Source organism: Octodon degus, unplaced genomic scaffold (genome assembly GCF_000260255.1).
Source record: "Octodon degus isolate 3935 unplaced genomic scaffold, OctDeg1.0 scaffold00123, whole genome shotgun sequence".
Classification (NCBI taxonomy): Eukaryota; Metazoa; Chordata; class Mammalia; order Rodentia; family Octodontidae; genus Octodon; species Octodon degus.
Window position 1 is genome coordinate 7,193,918 of NW_004524699.1, and position 15,201 is coordinate 7,209,118.

The 15,201-nt window shown below is 55.6% G+C and overlaps 1 protein-coding gene across 8 annotated transcripts in view; it reads right to left on the reverse strand.

The window, feature by feature from the left end:
• The window catches only part of Dnm1 (dynamin 1), a 44,569-nt gene extending 29,716 nt beyond the window's left edge, over nt 1–14,853 (reverse strand). For 5 of the 8 annotated variants that reach the window (XM_023700289.1, XM_023700288.1, XM_023700293.1 and 2 more), the window contains exons 1-6: nt 14,583–14,853; nt 2,810–2,883; nt 2,417–2,566; nt 1,960–2,163; nt 1,399–1,497; nt 1,146–1,306 (exon numbers count right to left, since the gene is read on the reverse strand). In XM_023700289.1, coding sequence (XP_023556057.1) covers nt 1,146–1,306; nt 1,399–1,497; nt 1,960–2,163; nt 2,417–2,566; nt 2,810–2,883; nt 14,583–14,743 — 849 coding nt within the window. In that variant the 5' untranslated portion in view covers nt 14,744–14,853. The remainder of the gene's footprint in view (nt 1–1,145; nt 1,307–1,398; nt 1,498–1,959; nt 2,164–2,416; nt 2,567–2,809; nt 2,884–14,582) is intronic. The other 3 variants (XM_004640488.3, XM_023700294.1, XM_012516742.2) reach the window with 1 other exon arrangement.
• Nucleotides 14,854–15,201: the final 348 nt, after the last annotated feature.

Below are 15,201 nucleotides of genomic sequence, written 5' to 3' on the forward strand. Positions count from 1 at the left end.
TCTGTATAGAAAAGTTATATCCATCTTTCATGATGCCTATTCCATTGTGTTATGATATTTAAAGTTACATTTTAAATTAATGAATTATTGAAATTACAGAAATAAAATTTTTTTTGATTCTTAAAAAAAAGGACACAAACACAAACACAAAAAAAATCTCAGTTCTCTCTCTCTCTCTCTCTCTCTTTTTTTTGGTGGAACCAGGGATTGAACTCAGGCCCTTGCACTTGCCATGCAAGCACTTATCCTACTGAGCTATCTCCCCAGCCCCCAAAATCTCAGTTCTCAATGTGAATTTATTCTTGAAATCACCTAAGTCTTAGAATCATCATCACCATCATCACCATCATCATATAGTGGCATTGGGGATCGAACCCAAGGGCACTACATCCCCAACTCTTTTTCTGAAATATTTGATTTTGATATGAGGTCTCACGAATTGCCACTAGGTTGGCCTCCAACCTGGGATCTTCCTGTTTCAACCTCCTGTGTAGCTGAGGTTACAGGTTTGTACCACTGTCCCAGGTTGAAATCACCTAACTTTTGCACACTTAATATTTTTTAATACCTTAAAGGGCAAGCTGCCCTCTTGCACCTTGTGAGGTTCAGACCTTTCTTACAGTAATTCTTTCCATTTTGCTAGGGCCCCCTCTAGTGCATCTGCCTGAAGCTTCATGGTGACCCTTTGAAAGAGAGGCTGGTCACCATGGTGCCTCTTTTACAGATGCAGAAATAGAGGCTCAGAGAGTTGGAGAATGGGAGAATAATGAGGTTGGGTCATGAACCCAGGTCTGCAGCACTCTCCATGTCTTCCTCCTATGATTGTCTTCTATTTGTTTACATACAGGGTCTTCCTGTGTACTTCAGGTTGGCTTTGAGCTCACTATGTAGTCCATCCTAGCTGCAAACCCCACCCTCCACCCAAGGTCCCGCAGGACAGGGATCCCCTTGCAGGTCCCAGGCAGGTATAAGTCAGCCTCGTTCTGCTCCACCTCCCTGTGGGACAGTGGTGGGCTGCTTTGCTTTTCTGCGTCTCAGTTTGTGTGTGGGATGGGCACGCTCCCCTCTGTGCTCCCCACTGCACATTCTTACTCTGTCCTATTCTTAGGCTGGCTCTGCAGGCCCTATCCCGCCTGTTCTCATACCTGGTTGAGGACCTTCTGCAGGTAGGGTGTCCCCATGCGGTCAGCCAGGTGGCGGTAGGATGGGTGGGACAGGAAGAACTTGCGTTCAGCAGCCAGGGCAGCCGTGATATCTTTCTTGCCATCTATGTCCTTCTGGCTCCGGTTCACCACCCCAATGTAGCCTTTGGGCAGAGTCAAGGTCAGGGGTGCCAGTCTTTGGGGGAGGTAGGGAGAGGGCAGGGGAGGGGAGTTTGGAGGGGTGCGGTCTGCCCACCTCTGCGCAGGGGGAGCAGTTTGTTCTCCAGCACGTCGCGGGCATCCGTGCCCTCGTCCATAAGGTCCAGCTTGGTGATGACCCCAATGGTGCGCTGGCCTGGGGAGGGGCCATAGAAGAGCTCGCACAGGGGACCCATGTGCCACTATGCCCACAGACCCTTAGCTCCTTATCTCCTGCCGGTCCCTGCCCAGTCCTGGCTGCCCCCTGTCACATTGCAGAGTGGCTAAAATAGCACCACCATGTCCAACCCCAAAAATGATTTTTATTTTTTATTTATTTATTTATTTATGTGTGTGTGTGTGTGTGTGTGTGTGTGGCCAGCTCAGCCCACCAGGGGGCGGGGCTGGCTGGCATGTGGTGCTGGGGGATTGAACCGTGGTCCCCCTGATTTGCTAAGCTTGTTCTAAGTAGGTGCTTTAGACCACTGAGCCATCTCACCAGCCCTCAAAAATGATTTTTAAAGGCATAAATTGGATCCAGCAACTATTGTACTTATCTCTGTATGAGTTCCCTCAAAATAAAAATATACTGCTCCCCAGCTGCTGCGTAGAAACTTACCTTGGGGGTCTACCTCCTTGGCAACCTTGAGGGCATCGGAGTTGGCCAGGTCGGAGTTGGCAGGGGATACAGCCAAGATGAGGCAATTCTCCTTGGTGACGAACTGCATAAGCATGTCCCGGATCTGGAACTCGATGTCCGGAGGCTGGTCTCCCACGGGGACCTTGGTCATTCCGGGCAAGTCCACCAGGGTCAGGTTCAGCACTGGACAGGGGTTAGGAAAACCCGCGGGGCTGAAACCTCGGCCATTGGGGGCGTGGCCAGAGGTGGGGGGAGCTACTGGAGGGTGGGGCTTGTGGCTGCCGGAGGCAGCAGTGCACCTGCTGTGGGGGCCGAGTCCGCAGGAGGGGCCGCGCAGTATAACAGGATTAGGACCCGAGGGGGTGGGACTCGGAAATTATCCAGGGGCGGGAATAGGCAAATTAGCTGGGAGGGCGGGGCGAGGCTGGGTCCTCACCGTGCGGCGAATACACCCGCAGGTTAATGGGCACTGGGGAGATGCCCTTGTTGGTGCCGGTGACCCGGTCGGTCTCCGCCTCGATCTCCAGGCGTACCTCCTCGAAGTCGGTGAATTTCTTCCCCTTGCAGTGCAGAAACTCTGCATATTCTGCCCAAAAGCAGGTACAAGAAGGGGAGTAGGCATCGCAAAATCGTACCTGGGCCCCATGTCACACTGGCAATAGATCCGAACACATCTCCAAACACAACAGCCCACATCTCCCTTGTCCAGATGGGGAGTGGAGACCCAGAGACAAGAGGCAATCTCTGGTAGAAAGGTTCTCAGCCAGCAGCCTGGGAAAAGGTCAGGGAGCTGGAGGCGCTGGGCCTGGCTGTGACTGAAGCCACGTACCTGTGGTTGCATTGACCAGCTGCAGGACCAGCGGGCGTCGGGTGACGATGCCAGATCCACGGGGCAAGAAGTCCCTGCAGTGAGTGGAGGATCAGAGGAAGGTCAAGGTCTGAAGGACCTGCCATGACCTAGGCGTTCCAAGCGCCCTGGGTCTCAGAATTCATGCATCCAGCAGCCCAGACCAGCGACTCCCTGGCTACCTTTCAGATATGCCCATGTTAGTTCTGAGCCAAACAGGAGGTCACTGCCCACCCCAGCCATTGGCATGCAGCCCGAAGCAACTGAGGCACAGAGTGGCCCACGTGCCTAAGTGTCCAGTGGCTACAGAGTGGATCCCAGGAAGTGGCACTGCTCAGCCTTCCCTCCCTTCCGCAGTGGGCAGGGCAGCCTTTCACTTCCTTTCCCCAGGCCCCAGCTGGCCAGGGCTGAGGACAGAGCAGGCCAAAGTAGGAGACAGAAGCAGGGGACAGACTCAGGCTTCCCAAAGGCCTCCTGCATGCCAGCCACTTTGGGGAGTGCAACTCACAGACCCAATGGCATCCCTGGAGGAAGGTGCTAATGTGATTCTCCATTTTACCGAGGACAAAACTGAGCTGAGGTTCAGAACTGTTCTTCCTGCACAGTAGTTCTCAGGTTCAGGTCCATTTTCTGCACTTCAAGGTTCCTGTCATCAGCCTTCCATGGACTCAGCTCCCTTTGAAGGACTGGACTGAAGGTCCTGAAGTCCCCTTTGTCCCCAAACTTGACAAGCTATGTACCTCAAACATGAGCTGATGTCAACCCAGGTGTCCTTGGGGCTGACTCTTTTTCTCCTCTACAGTACTGGGGATTGAACCCACCCTGAGCCTTCACACTGTGCTACATTCCCAGTTATTATTATTATTTTAATTTTGAGACAGGGTCTTGCTAAATCACTAAATAGCCCTGGCTGAGCTTAAATTTACAATCCTCCTGCCTCCTTCTCCCAGTGTTGGAATTACAGGTGTGCACCACCACCCCAGGCTTCAGCTGACTGACTACTGAGAATGTCAGTTTTTTGTCTTGATAGCTCTTTCTTTTTTTTTTGGGGGGGGGGGAACCAGGGTTTTTTGAACTCAGGCCCTTGTGCTTGCCAGGCAAGCGCTTATGCTACTGAGCCATTTCCCTGGCCCCTTTGATAGCTCTTTCAGTCCTCCTCCCTCCCCCAGCCAGCTGGCCTGAGGGTGGAGGCCTTTCTAGAAACCAGGCTGTCCGAGTCAGCAGTCCTGGGACCCAGGAAAGGGGAAGCAGGCCAGAGATCCAGGCAGCGACCCCGAAGAGACCCTTGGTTTGGCCTGGGGTCAGACAAAGCCAGTGGTGGAACCCAGGTCTCCTGGCCCAGACCCAGGACTGGACCAGACTCATAAGGTGTCCTCACACCAGCTTGATGGTAAAAGTCTGGGGACAGCAGGCGGGCCCAGGAGTGCCCGGTTCCAGGCCTCCTCTTGGGGCCATCCTGTGCATCACCTTGGGAGGGCAGGGGCCGCTGCTGCATTGTTCATCTTTGCTAGCACCAGGCAAGTGCCTTTCACGCTAACTTTTCTCCCCAGTACTGGGGACTGAACCCAGGGCATTTGCACTGAGTTATATCTCTAGCCCCTTTATTTTTTATTTTGAGACAGAGTCTCACTAAATTGTCCATCCTGGGTTTACATCTGCCTGCTTCAACATCTTTGGTGCTGGGATTACAGGCGTGTGCTACCGGGCCCAGCTGTTTTGTTGAGCTGCTGGGATTTGAACCCAGGGTCTCACACAGGCTAGGCAAGTGCGGAGCTACTATCCTCCAGTCCCAGAAATGAAATTCAAATCCACAGCCTGCTGGACCCAGAGCCTAGAAACTGTGCTGCCCCCTACACCCGAGGAGCCAGACTTGCTTTTTTGTTATTGTGGGTTTTTTGGGAACTGGAAATTGAACCCAGAACCTTGTGCTTGCCAGGCAGGCTCTTATGCTGCTGAGCTATCTCCTCAGCCCTGTTTTATTTTTTGAGACAGCCAAGCTGGTCTCTAAATCGCTGTGAACCTCCCGCCTCAGCCTCTGGAGTGCTAGGATAGGTGTGCGCCACCACGCCCCACTCAGACTTGCATTTTTATATAATTCAATGAAATCAGGGCTGTGCCAGGCCCTGTGCTGGGCCAGGAGGAGAGATGATGAGTCACTCAGCTCCCTACTCAAGGCGCTTGCTTGAAGTGTGGTGGGAGAGACAGGCAAGTAAACAGATAATGTGATGCAGTGTGGCATGAGCTGGAGGTGGCCATGCAGCAGAGAGCGGGAGGAGTCACTGGGTGAGGGCTTCCTGCTTCTCCTCCCCATCCTTTACTCAATGGTTCTTTGGGGGAATGACCCCACAGTTTTGGGCATCCCCCAGGGCTATGGAAATAGGACATCTATTCTCTCAATGGCTGAAGAGGGTGTGGGGGCCTGGGGTCCATCTCCTTCCCCACCAGCTCCTCACCCAACAATACCATGGCAACTGCTGTTGCCATGGAAACTGTAGGAGGGGCTGAGAAGGGGGAGGACTCCCCACACAGAGCCCTTCCCTGCAGGCCTCCTTGTGAGCAGATGGTCCACCTAGCTCTGGTGGGCTGGAGATGCCACATAGAGGGTGGGGAACCCAGGCCCCAGTGAGGGGGGATGGGTGGTCAGGGGCCTGGGCCAGCCTGCCCCAAGTCAGGACATCCCTTGGGCTTCAAGGAGAAGCTGTGGGGTGGCAGAGATTGGAAGGCAGGGCCATGCTTTGGGGGAGACTTCTCAAAGCAAGCTCTCCTGGGGCCAACGTGGGCATGGAGTGCCAGGCTGGAAAGTGCAACATGGTCCCAGGGCCCAGGTTCCCCAAGTGAGGCCCTCACCTGGCCTGTATCAGAATGGGCTGGACAGCGGGCCTGGTGGTGCACGCCAATAATCCCAGCACCTGAGAGGTTGAGGCAGGAGGATTGCTGTGTGTTTGAGGCTAGCCTGGGCTACATAGTAAGATTAAAACAGAAGCAAAAACCCACAAACAGAAGACGGTGGGACCAAGGCCCAGTTTGGTCAGGCAGCTGCAAGGACACAGCAGTGGGCTAGGTGGCTGAGATGGGACTGACACCCAGGAGGCTGGCTCCCGAGCCTCATGTTGGGACAGACAGTGGACAGGACAAGAAGTCTCTGTGTCCAGACAGTGAGCCCGGAACACAGTAATGCTCAAGCAATGCGGGAAGGAAGGAGCGTGACGCTTCTCTCCCACCCAGACCCACTGCCCAGCTCAGCTCTGCAGCAGGAAATAGGTCCCCAGGGAGACTCAGCCAACTTGGCCTGCAGCTTGTGCCACCCCTGCCCCCTGCCCAGTCCCTGCTGAGGCTGAGTGAAGGGAGAGTGGGTACACAGAGAGAGTGTGCCAGGCCCACCAGCCCTGGTGGCCAAGCGCTGTGCCCAGCATGGAGGTGGTGGTGGTGGCCCTGCCAGCTTGTCCCACCCACTCCAAGCAGATGGTAGCTTCCCAGGGACACGGTGCCGCGCCATCTGCAGAGCCACCTTCAAACCTGAGGCACAGAGAGAGCCAAGTAAACACCTCTCAGGGCCTTTCTACTCTGTCTAAACTGGCAGTGTCACCCTATGGGGTATCTAGACCCTCACCATTAGTACCTGACAGTAAGGGCCAGAACCCGGGGACCCGGGTGCCCAGGCCCTGTTGGATAAAAATGATACCAGGAAAGAGACACCTGCTTTGGTATGTACCTGGGGGTGCTGGGGACAGAGCCAGGGACTTCACACTGAGCTGCATCCCCAGCCCTTTAATTTTTTTTTATTTTTTTTTATTTTGAGATAGGGTCTGGCTAAGCTGCCCAGGCTGGGCTCAAAATTGCAATCTTCCTGCCTCAGTCTCTTAGAGTGCTGGGATGACAGGGCTGTGCTACCACATCTGGCTTGGTGGTCCTTTTTATGTCTCCTCCTTTTGGAGCTCTGATGTTGGACAGGCCTGGCCTGAAGGTCAAAGCCATTTCTTAGGTGGTGCGCGGCTGTGAACGAATGACCAGATGTTTCTGACCTCAGTTTCCACAGTGAAATGGGTGCCTGGGAGGCTCATAGGCATCAATGTTGGACAAGCAGGGTTGACAAATGAGAACTCGAGCATGTTGGGATCTCGGATGGACATCTCTGGGAGGGGACCCTGCGGGCTTCTGGGTGGCTGGCTGGAGGAGCAGGGCGCGGATCAGGACATTTCAGGCCAAATCTGGATCTCAAAGTGAAGAGCAGGGGCTCCAGGCTCTCTGCAGCGGGGAGCTGGGGTGCCGGCCAGGGAATGGGTGGGCCAAAAAATACAGTGGGCGGAGGTGAGGCTGCTCCCAGCAACAAGTCCCTTTCTGTTCCCACTGTCCCAGGAGGCCCCAGGAATCCTGAGCAGGCCCAGGTCACAGCTCATGAATTTCAAGTTGAGGTCTGAACATAACAGGGCAATCTGGCCTTATTTCTGGTCCCCTCCTCTCCCTCCTCCCGCGCATCCTTCCCTTCCTTTTTTTTTTTTTTTTGAGACAGAGTCTTGCTATATAGCCCAGGCTGGCCTTGCCCTCCCAGCGATCCTTCTGTCTCAGTCTCTCAGGTGCTGGGGTGACAATACCAACATGTCTGACTTTCCTCTGTCTTCTAGGGCCCGGGTAGAGCCTTCAGCACAACCCTGCTGACGGAAAATGGTTTCAAGATGAGCCCTGACAATTCTCCATCTTCTGCTTCAGGGAAAACTGAGGCACAAAAGGACGAGTCCTGCCAACGTCAGAGTGCAGGCTGGTGATGGGTGGGACTGCGCAGAGCGCTCCACAGCAGCCATGTCCCCCTGAAGAGGAGCTGGTATCTTTCCTTCTTCCTATTTCCTTCCTTTCTCCCTCCCTTCCAAGTTGCATGACTTCATATTTTCAAAACGGAAATAGATTCTTCTTTTGCAACTAATTACAAAAAAATCATAATGTTTCCATTTGAAAAAAAAATTCAGAGGATAATAAAGTATTTTAAAAATGGAATCAGCCACCACTATGACACCTGGGGACAGCCTTGAAAACACTGCCATATTAACAATGACCGAGGTGGCCAGCAGTGATGGCTGGCTGTTGGCCAGGCTCTGCTAGGTCCTCTGCATCTTTCGGAGATTTCTTTTTGGAGGTGATGAGAACATTCTAAAATTAGATTGTGGTGATGGTGGACAACTCTGTAAATATCCTAAAAATCATTGAATTGTGCACTTGAAACAGATGGATTTTATGGGTCATAAATTATGATAAAGCTGGATGGGGTGGTGCACATCTGTAATCCCAGCACTCGGGAGGTTGAGGTAGAAGGATTGAAGGTGGGAGCGCAGCCTGGGCAACTGAAGTAACCTAGTGAGACCTTGTCTCAAAATTAAAAAAAATAACAAAGGGCTGGGGATGTAGCTCAGTGGGTTCAACCCCTACAAGGGGAAGAGCGGCTGTGTGTGTTTGTGTGTGTGTGTGTGTGTGTAAGAAATGAGATGTGGCAACAGCCATGGCCATAGCTGCCCATATCACAGGATTCTTTCTTTCTCACTGTTGCAGAAAATAAAGCCCCACTGAGGGCTGGGTCCTGGTGACCACAGAGCAGAGTAGGCATCAGGGAGTTGTCACCTGATGTGACACTTGGGAGGAAGGAGTCCCCCTGGAGGTGGAAGACAAGGTGGGGGGATCTAGGAGACCATCCTCCAAGCCTAGTGTCCTCTCTGCCTGCTGCCTGGCGTAATTCTTAGTCGCTGAAGCTACTCCCTCAGACCATTCTTGGCTCCTACCCACAGTTCAGTCCAGGGAGGAGTGGGGTAAGAAGGCCAGAGACGCCCCGGGAGAGCACAGGAGGGGAAACTGAGGTGTATGAGGGTGGGTGGGATATAGAGCTCAGAGTGCCCCTTGCCAAGCCTAGCCTGGAGGCAGGAGACCTGGGCTGGTACCTGTCCTGCCTATGATTCAACCCCTGGGTGACTTCAGGCAGGTCCCCTACTGTCTCTGTGAAAATCTGGGATGAGAGTTTCTCCTGCTCCTGTTAGTGGGAAGCAAGTTCTGAGAAGACAAGAAGGAGTACTGTCTCCAGACCTGGGGACTCAGGACCCTGACCCAGTCTCTCACACTCCCGGGTCCCTTTAGACTTTCTCCATAGGGCAAAAGGACCCCAAAGGTGAACGGACAGTGACCTGCAGGAGCCTGCGTGCCCTTTGTAGGGTACTCAGGAGCCCCGGAATTGCCCCTCCAGCAGTGCCTCCTCCTCTGGACTCCCTTCTGGGAGTGGACAGCACTGGGACCCCAGAGCTGGGGTGTGTACCGTGTATGCAGTAGGCCTGCGCATGCGCACTGTGCCACAGGGGCCCAAGACCTAAGCAACAGCAATCGGGGAGGGCGGGACATGCTGTATTTAGCGGCAGCGCAGCCTGGTTTCTGGCTGTAAAGCTTGGACAGACACCTGGGAGCTGCCATGCTGGGGCAGTGTTAATGGGGGTTTCCTCCACTCCTGCCTGACCCTCCCGCTTCCCACCCTCTGATCCCAGCCTGAGCCTGGGAAACTCAATTCCCCTGGCGCCAGGATCAGATGCCGTCTGCTAGGGTCACCTTTCCTCCCTAGCTCCTCTGGGCCACAGGAGGGGTGGGGATGGCCAGATGTCCTCCTGCTGGCCACCAGAAGCCGGTGCAGGGGTCTGCCAGTAGCTCTTGGGGACAAGGGTGACTGATACAGGGCCCAACAGTCACCTTCCTAGTCCCACCTGCTACCTTTGCTGCTCCTTTGACCACACTGCCCCCTGACTTTCTTAAACCACTGGATTGTTCCCAGCCAGGGGGGCTTTATACTTGTGCTTGTCCAAGTCTAATCTTTCTTTCTTTCTTTTTTTTTGAGACAGGTCTCACGATGTAGTACAGGCTGGCCTTGAATTTATGTCGATCCTCCTGCCTCAGCCTCCCAAGTGCTGGAATTACAGGTGTGCACCACCATGCCCAGCCCAAGTGCCAGTCTTGCTCAGGCCTAACCTTCAGGGACCTTGCTCAGGCCCCTCCAAGGCCTCTCTGACCCTGGACAACCCCCTCTCTCCAGTACTGTGCACTTTGTACCTGATGCCTCAGGTTTTTCGCTGAGCCCCTACCACAGAGATGTGCTTGGCTCCTTTCCAGCCTTACTCCCGGGCCTGCCACACAGCGAATGCCAAGGAAACGTCCTTCCAGGTCTGCAAGGCCTGGAAGGATGTCTCAATCATCCTTTTTCCTCTCTGGTCTCAGTTTCCAAATCTGAGAAGTGGGCCCATCCTTTATCCAGGCTGTTCATGGGAAGGAACAGAGCCTTGTGGTGGGGAACAGGCTGGCTCCCCAGAAGGGTTGGGCCAGAAACAGGGCTAAGCCCAAGTGCAGCACCAAGGTCTCAGCCCTGAAGGATGGATGGAGGATGGAGCATGGGGACTGGTGGGGGGCAAGGATCCAGATGGGGTCTGCATAGGCAGACACCTCTGACCCTGCCCTCAGCTGTTCCACATGGCCCTCACCCACAGACTCCTCCCAAACCCCAGCCAGCCTCCTGGATACTCGATGTTACTGTCCCCATTTTGCAGGGGAGGAAGTGGCAGTTGGCAGGGCAGAAGGAACCTGCTGGAGGTTGTCCTGCTAAAGGAGGAGGCAGAGCTGCGTGGTCACCCCAGCACCTGGGCCTTGCCTCTACCGTCCCCACTACCAGGCCTCCCTGGCCGAGGGGTGACAGGGAGGGCTCATCTGCTTGCTGCCTGTCGCAGGATACCCACACTGGGCTCTGGAGAAGGGGCCATGGGCATGTAGCCAAGGACAGACAGGGGGCAGGGAGGCAGAGGGACAGCAAAGGAGTTGCCTTGGGTGCCAGGCATCTATTCCTGAAATGCTGAGGTGTCCCAGGGCCCAGGGAACACTCCTTGTCTGCCTGCGCCCCTGGGTGAGCTCATCCTGCTCACAGGCTTAAATCCCGTCTTTTTGCCACGGCTTCCAAATTTCTATTTCTAGCCTGCTTTTCCTTCCAGGCTCCCAACACCTCCACGTGGAAGTCTAACAGGCACCCTGGGCTCAATATGTTCAAAGCCTAATCCTCAAACCAGTGGGCACAGTGGTATACATCTGTCACTCCAGCTACGCAGGATGCTGAGGCAGGAGGATCCCAAGGTAGGAGGATCCCAAGTTCCAGGCCAGCCCAGGGAAATCAGCAAACACCTACTTTCAAAACAAACAAAAAAGAGCTAGGGAGGCACGCGTTGTATTAGATATATATAACCTCAACACTGTTGGGGAGGGAGGCTGAGGCAGGAAGATTGTATATCTGAACTTAGTCTGGGCAATTTAAGTGACTTCGGAGAGTTTGTCTCAAATGAAAAAAAAAAAAAAAACAACCAAAAAACAAAAAAGATGCAGCTCAGTGTGATGTCCCTGGGTTCAGTCCCCAAGATTGGGGGGCAGGAATGCTGGAGACATGGCTCAGCCTAGCATGTGGGAGATCCAGTTTCCACCCCAGCACCACACACACACTCAGCCACCCACACATCCTCATCTTCCCATCCCTCGGTCCTGTCCCACCTCTATTCTTTTTTTTTTTTTTTTGGCGGAACCAAGGATTGAACTCAAACCCTTGCACTTGCTAGGGAAGTGCTTATTCCACTGAGCCATCTCCCCAGCCCCCAAAGAACTGAGCTAAGGGGCAGGCCCCCCCAACTCCTATTCTTCCAGACTCCAGTAACAGTTCTGACCCTCGGCCCTGCGCGTGCATCAAAAACCCTGCTCTTCCTCCACCTCTGGTCATCAGTGAGAGCTTCTCCCAAAACAGAACCTGAACCCTGTCATTGACCCTGGCTCAGGTCCCCCTGACCTTGTGCCCACTGCAGCAGTCTCTCCACCACCCTCCTGCTGCTCCGCAGTCACCTGCGCACATCTAAAGGCCTCATGAGTCTAGACCCACTTACATCTCTCATTCTCTCTTCCTGCAGGGCAAATACCAGCCACAGCAGAGGCTCTCTGTGCTTCAAACAGCAGCAGATCCTTTTCTTCCCCAGGGCCTTTGCACTTGCTATTCCCTAGCCTAGAACTCTCTTCTCTAGCCTTGCAGGGGCTGTGGCCTTCTCATGCCAAGGACCACCTTCCCACAGATCCAGGGGCCTTCTTGGTGGCCACCTCCTGCAGTTGTCTTGGTGTCTCCCTCTGGAGTGTACAGCCTTTAACTTTTCCTCCATCCAAATCCTAGACAGGGAGATTCTCCGCAAAGGTTTACTAAATGATGGAATGAATGGGCTTCAATTTTCCCTCCAGAGAAAGGGGAGTAAAAAGTGGCACAGACCCTGACAAGTCCTAGCAGAGTCGTGGAAAGCCCTGGGGCTACCACCACCGTGCACCTGACCGCAGCAGGTGGGAGGGGACCCCGGTACCCAAGCAGGCCTGGAGCAGCTGCTTTCCCTGGATGTATTTTCCACTTCCGCTCCATGGGGCAGTGCTCTCCCGGGAGCAACACTGCTGTTACCATGCTCACGGTACTAGGAACCCAGCATAAGATGCAGAGGCTGGGAACTCAGGAAGCAACTGATAGTGCTGGCTGAGGGGCTTGAGCCTCAGTTTCCCTGCCTGTGCTGCAGCCCTGGCCTCCTCCCTAGCTTTCAGAAAATGCACGGTGCTTTCCTCCTGTGGGGAGCCCTGTTCCCTGCCCTGGGCCTGCCTTTAGACAACCTGCTATTCCTCCTGCAGAGGCCTTGACAACTTGCTTTGCCGTGGACAAGCAGTTACTGAAATCTGTCTTGGCTGGGGCTGGCCTGCTACACTGTGACCTCCAAAGGCATGTGCTGGGACACACAGGCTGACAGCCTGGTGACTACCAATTTCTTACTCCTCTGTGGAGACAACAGGAAGGTGGGGTGTGGTGGTACACACCTGGAATCCCAGCACTCAGGAGGTTGAGATAGAAGGATTGGAGAGAATTCGAGAGGATCACAGAGAGTTTGAGGCCAGCCTGGGCTGCAGAGTGAGTTCAAGGCCAGCCTGAACTGCATAGTGAAGCCCTGTCTCATGTAAACAAATAAAAGATGAAAGGGCTCTGGCACCCATGAACTCACTGATGCCCTCCTAAGCAAGGAGGGCAGCTGCTGTCTGGGTTCCCATCCCTCCAATGGGGACATGGAGGGCCACACACCTGCATATCCTTGCACCCAGCGCAGGGCCTTGCTGAGGGAGGTGGAGATCTGGAGGCCGAGCTCTGGAGTCCCATACCTGCCCCCGTTTGCACATGCGTGACCTTGGGCAAGGCACATAGCTAAGCTCCAGGTCTTAGCTTTCCTGTCTGTAGGTTGGGCATCACCATGTCTGCCTCACGTGGGCTGCTGTGAGTTTGTGAAGGACCAGCCAGGTGTGGGGGCATGGGAGGGGACAGCAGCTGATGTCCCCAGGACCTACATTCCCTGTCCAGAGCATGGCTTAAGCTAATGTCTAATGGTGGAAGATGGGAAGGAGGGTTATGCACTACAGCACTGTGCTCTCTGGGGTCCCCTCCAGTTCTGACCCTGACACCTGGTTCTTTGCAGCTCTGAGGTCACATGATCCAGAGGGGTTCTGAGAGACCAGCCTGAAGGACATTTGCCTCTCTCCCTACTGACCAGATGGGCCAGTCGCCCCCATGGTTGCTTTCCCATGTCTCACAGCCATGGCCTGTTTACATCCCCCTCTCTCCACTATCACTGGCAGTGGGCTTCTCAGGACATCTGAGGGTCCCAGCAAACCCCCAATCTAACTGTCCTTACGGGCTATAGAGAAATAGGCTGCACAGGACAAGAGACTTGCCTGATGTTTCCCAGCACAACCTAAAGGTTGTCACCCACAGAACTGCCTTCCCTTTGGCAGGAGGGACCCCCGCCTCCTTTGCCACATGTTGGTCACTTCCTTGGGCCTGAAGGTCACCAAGAGGAAGCCAGGGTTTCTGGAGAGCTGAGGGTAGCTGAAGGGGTGGAGGTCAATGTCATTCTCCTTCCTTCCACGTCTAGCCTGGCCTGAGACCCTGTTCTGCTCCTTTCCACCTCTGCACCCCTTCTTAGGAAGGGGGACGGGTCGCAACTGCTGCTCCCCTAAACCCAGGACCCTTTGTCTTCTTGCGGCTCCCACCCTGCCCTGCCACCTGGCCCTCGGCGCTTGTGGGATCAGAGGCGGGAGGGGGATTAGATCTGCAAATGGCTCCCTCTCCGCCACCCTGCCTCCCGCCTTAGTCATCTTTGCCCTCCGCCGCCTTCTCCCTCATCACAATCCTCCTGCCGGGCCAAGGGGGAGGGGACACTGACAGGCGCCCCCCGCCAGGGCCAGCGGATCCGAGCGGCTCAGAAGCGGCGCTCCCCCCACCACCTCCGTCCTCACCGCAGCCTCCTCGTAACCCCCCCCCCCTGCTGCGCACGGATGGCGCCCGAGCCGCAGAGGTACGCGTGAGCGCCGGGGGCGCCGCCGTCCTCAGGGCCCGCGGGGCTAGGTCCGGTTGCAGCGGCCGGGCAGGCAGCGTCCCCAGTCATCCCGCGGGGACTCCCGGGGCAGGAGCAGAGCCTCGACCAGTGCTGCCCCCAGCCCAGGAGAGGCGCTGGAACATCTCGGGACGCGAGTGACCCTTTGCCAGGGTCCCGGCCATCGCTCTGTCGTCCCCAAGGGACGCGGCGGCGGTGGCGGGATGCTAAGGGCGGGGGGCGCTGCCGCCCCCGGGACACTTCGAGTGGGGGCGGGGAGGGCGGGCGGGGGGCGCGGCACGGGGCCGGAACCGGGGCCGCGCTGCCCTTACCTGCCTACGAAATTCTCGAGCACCGAGCTCTTGCCGGCGCTCTGGCCGCCCACCACGGCGATCTGAGGCAGGTCGAGGTCCGCGTTCTGGCCGATGGCAGAGAAGGCATCCTGCAGCCGGTTGACCAGCGGGATGAGATCTTCCATGCCACGGTTGCCCATGGCTGCGGCGGGCCCCGCGGGCTGCGATCCGGACGCCGCTCCGGCTCCAGCTCCGGGCTCCGCCGCTGCAGCCGCGCGCCCCGACTGCGTGCGCCGCGGGTCCCTCCGCCCCTCGGGGATGCGAACGGGGCGTCGCGCCGGGCCGCCGCTAGAAGGCGCACGCTGTCCTGCGGTCTGGCCGCTGTGCGCAGGCGCTGCCCATGGCATCATGGGTGTAGTAGTTTTCTCCTTCTGCAGCTTTCGGGGCGCTTTCCCAGTTTCCAGGGGGGCAAGGATGCTGCCTCGAAGATATAATTTCTAGCGATGGACGATGTGCCATACCTAGCAGTAGGATCTTCTATGGTGGTCTTAGATACTTTGCCGCACTTTGCAGGTGGGGAAACTGAGGCCCGGAGTGACCATGGAACTGCTCCAAGGTTGTCACAGATCCTAACTTAGCCTCCACTTGACCTTGCTGC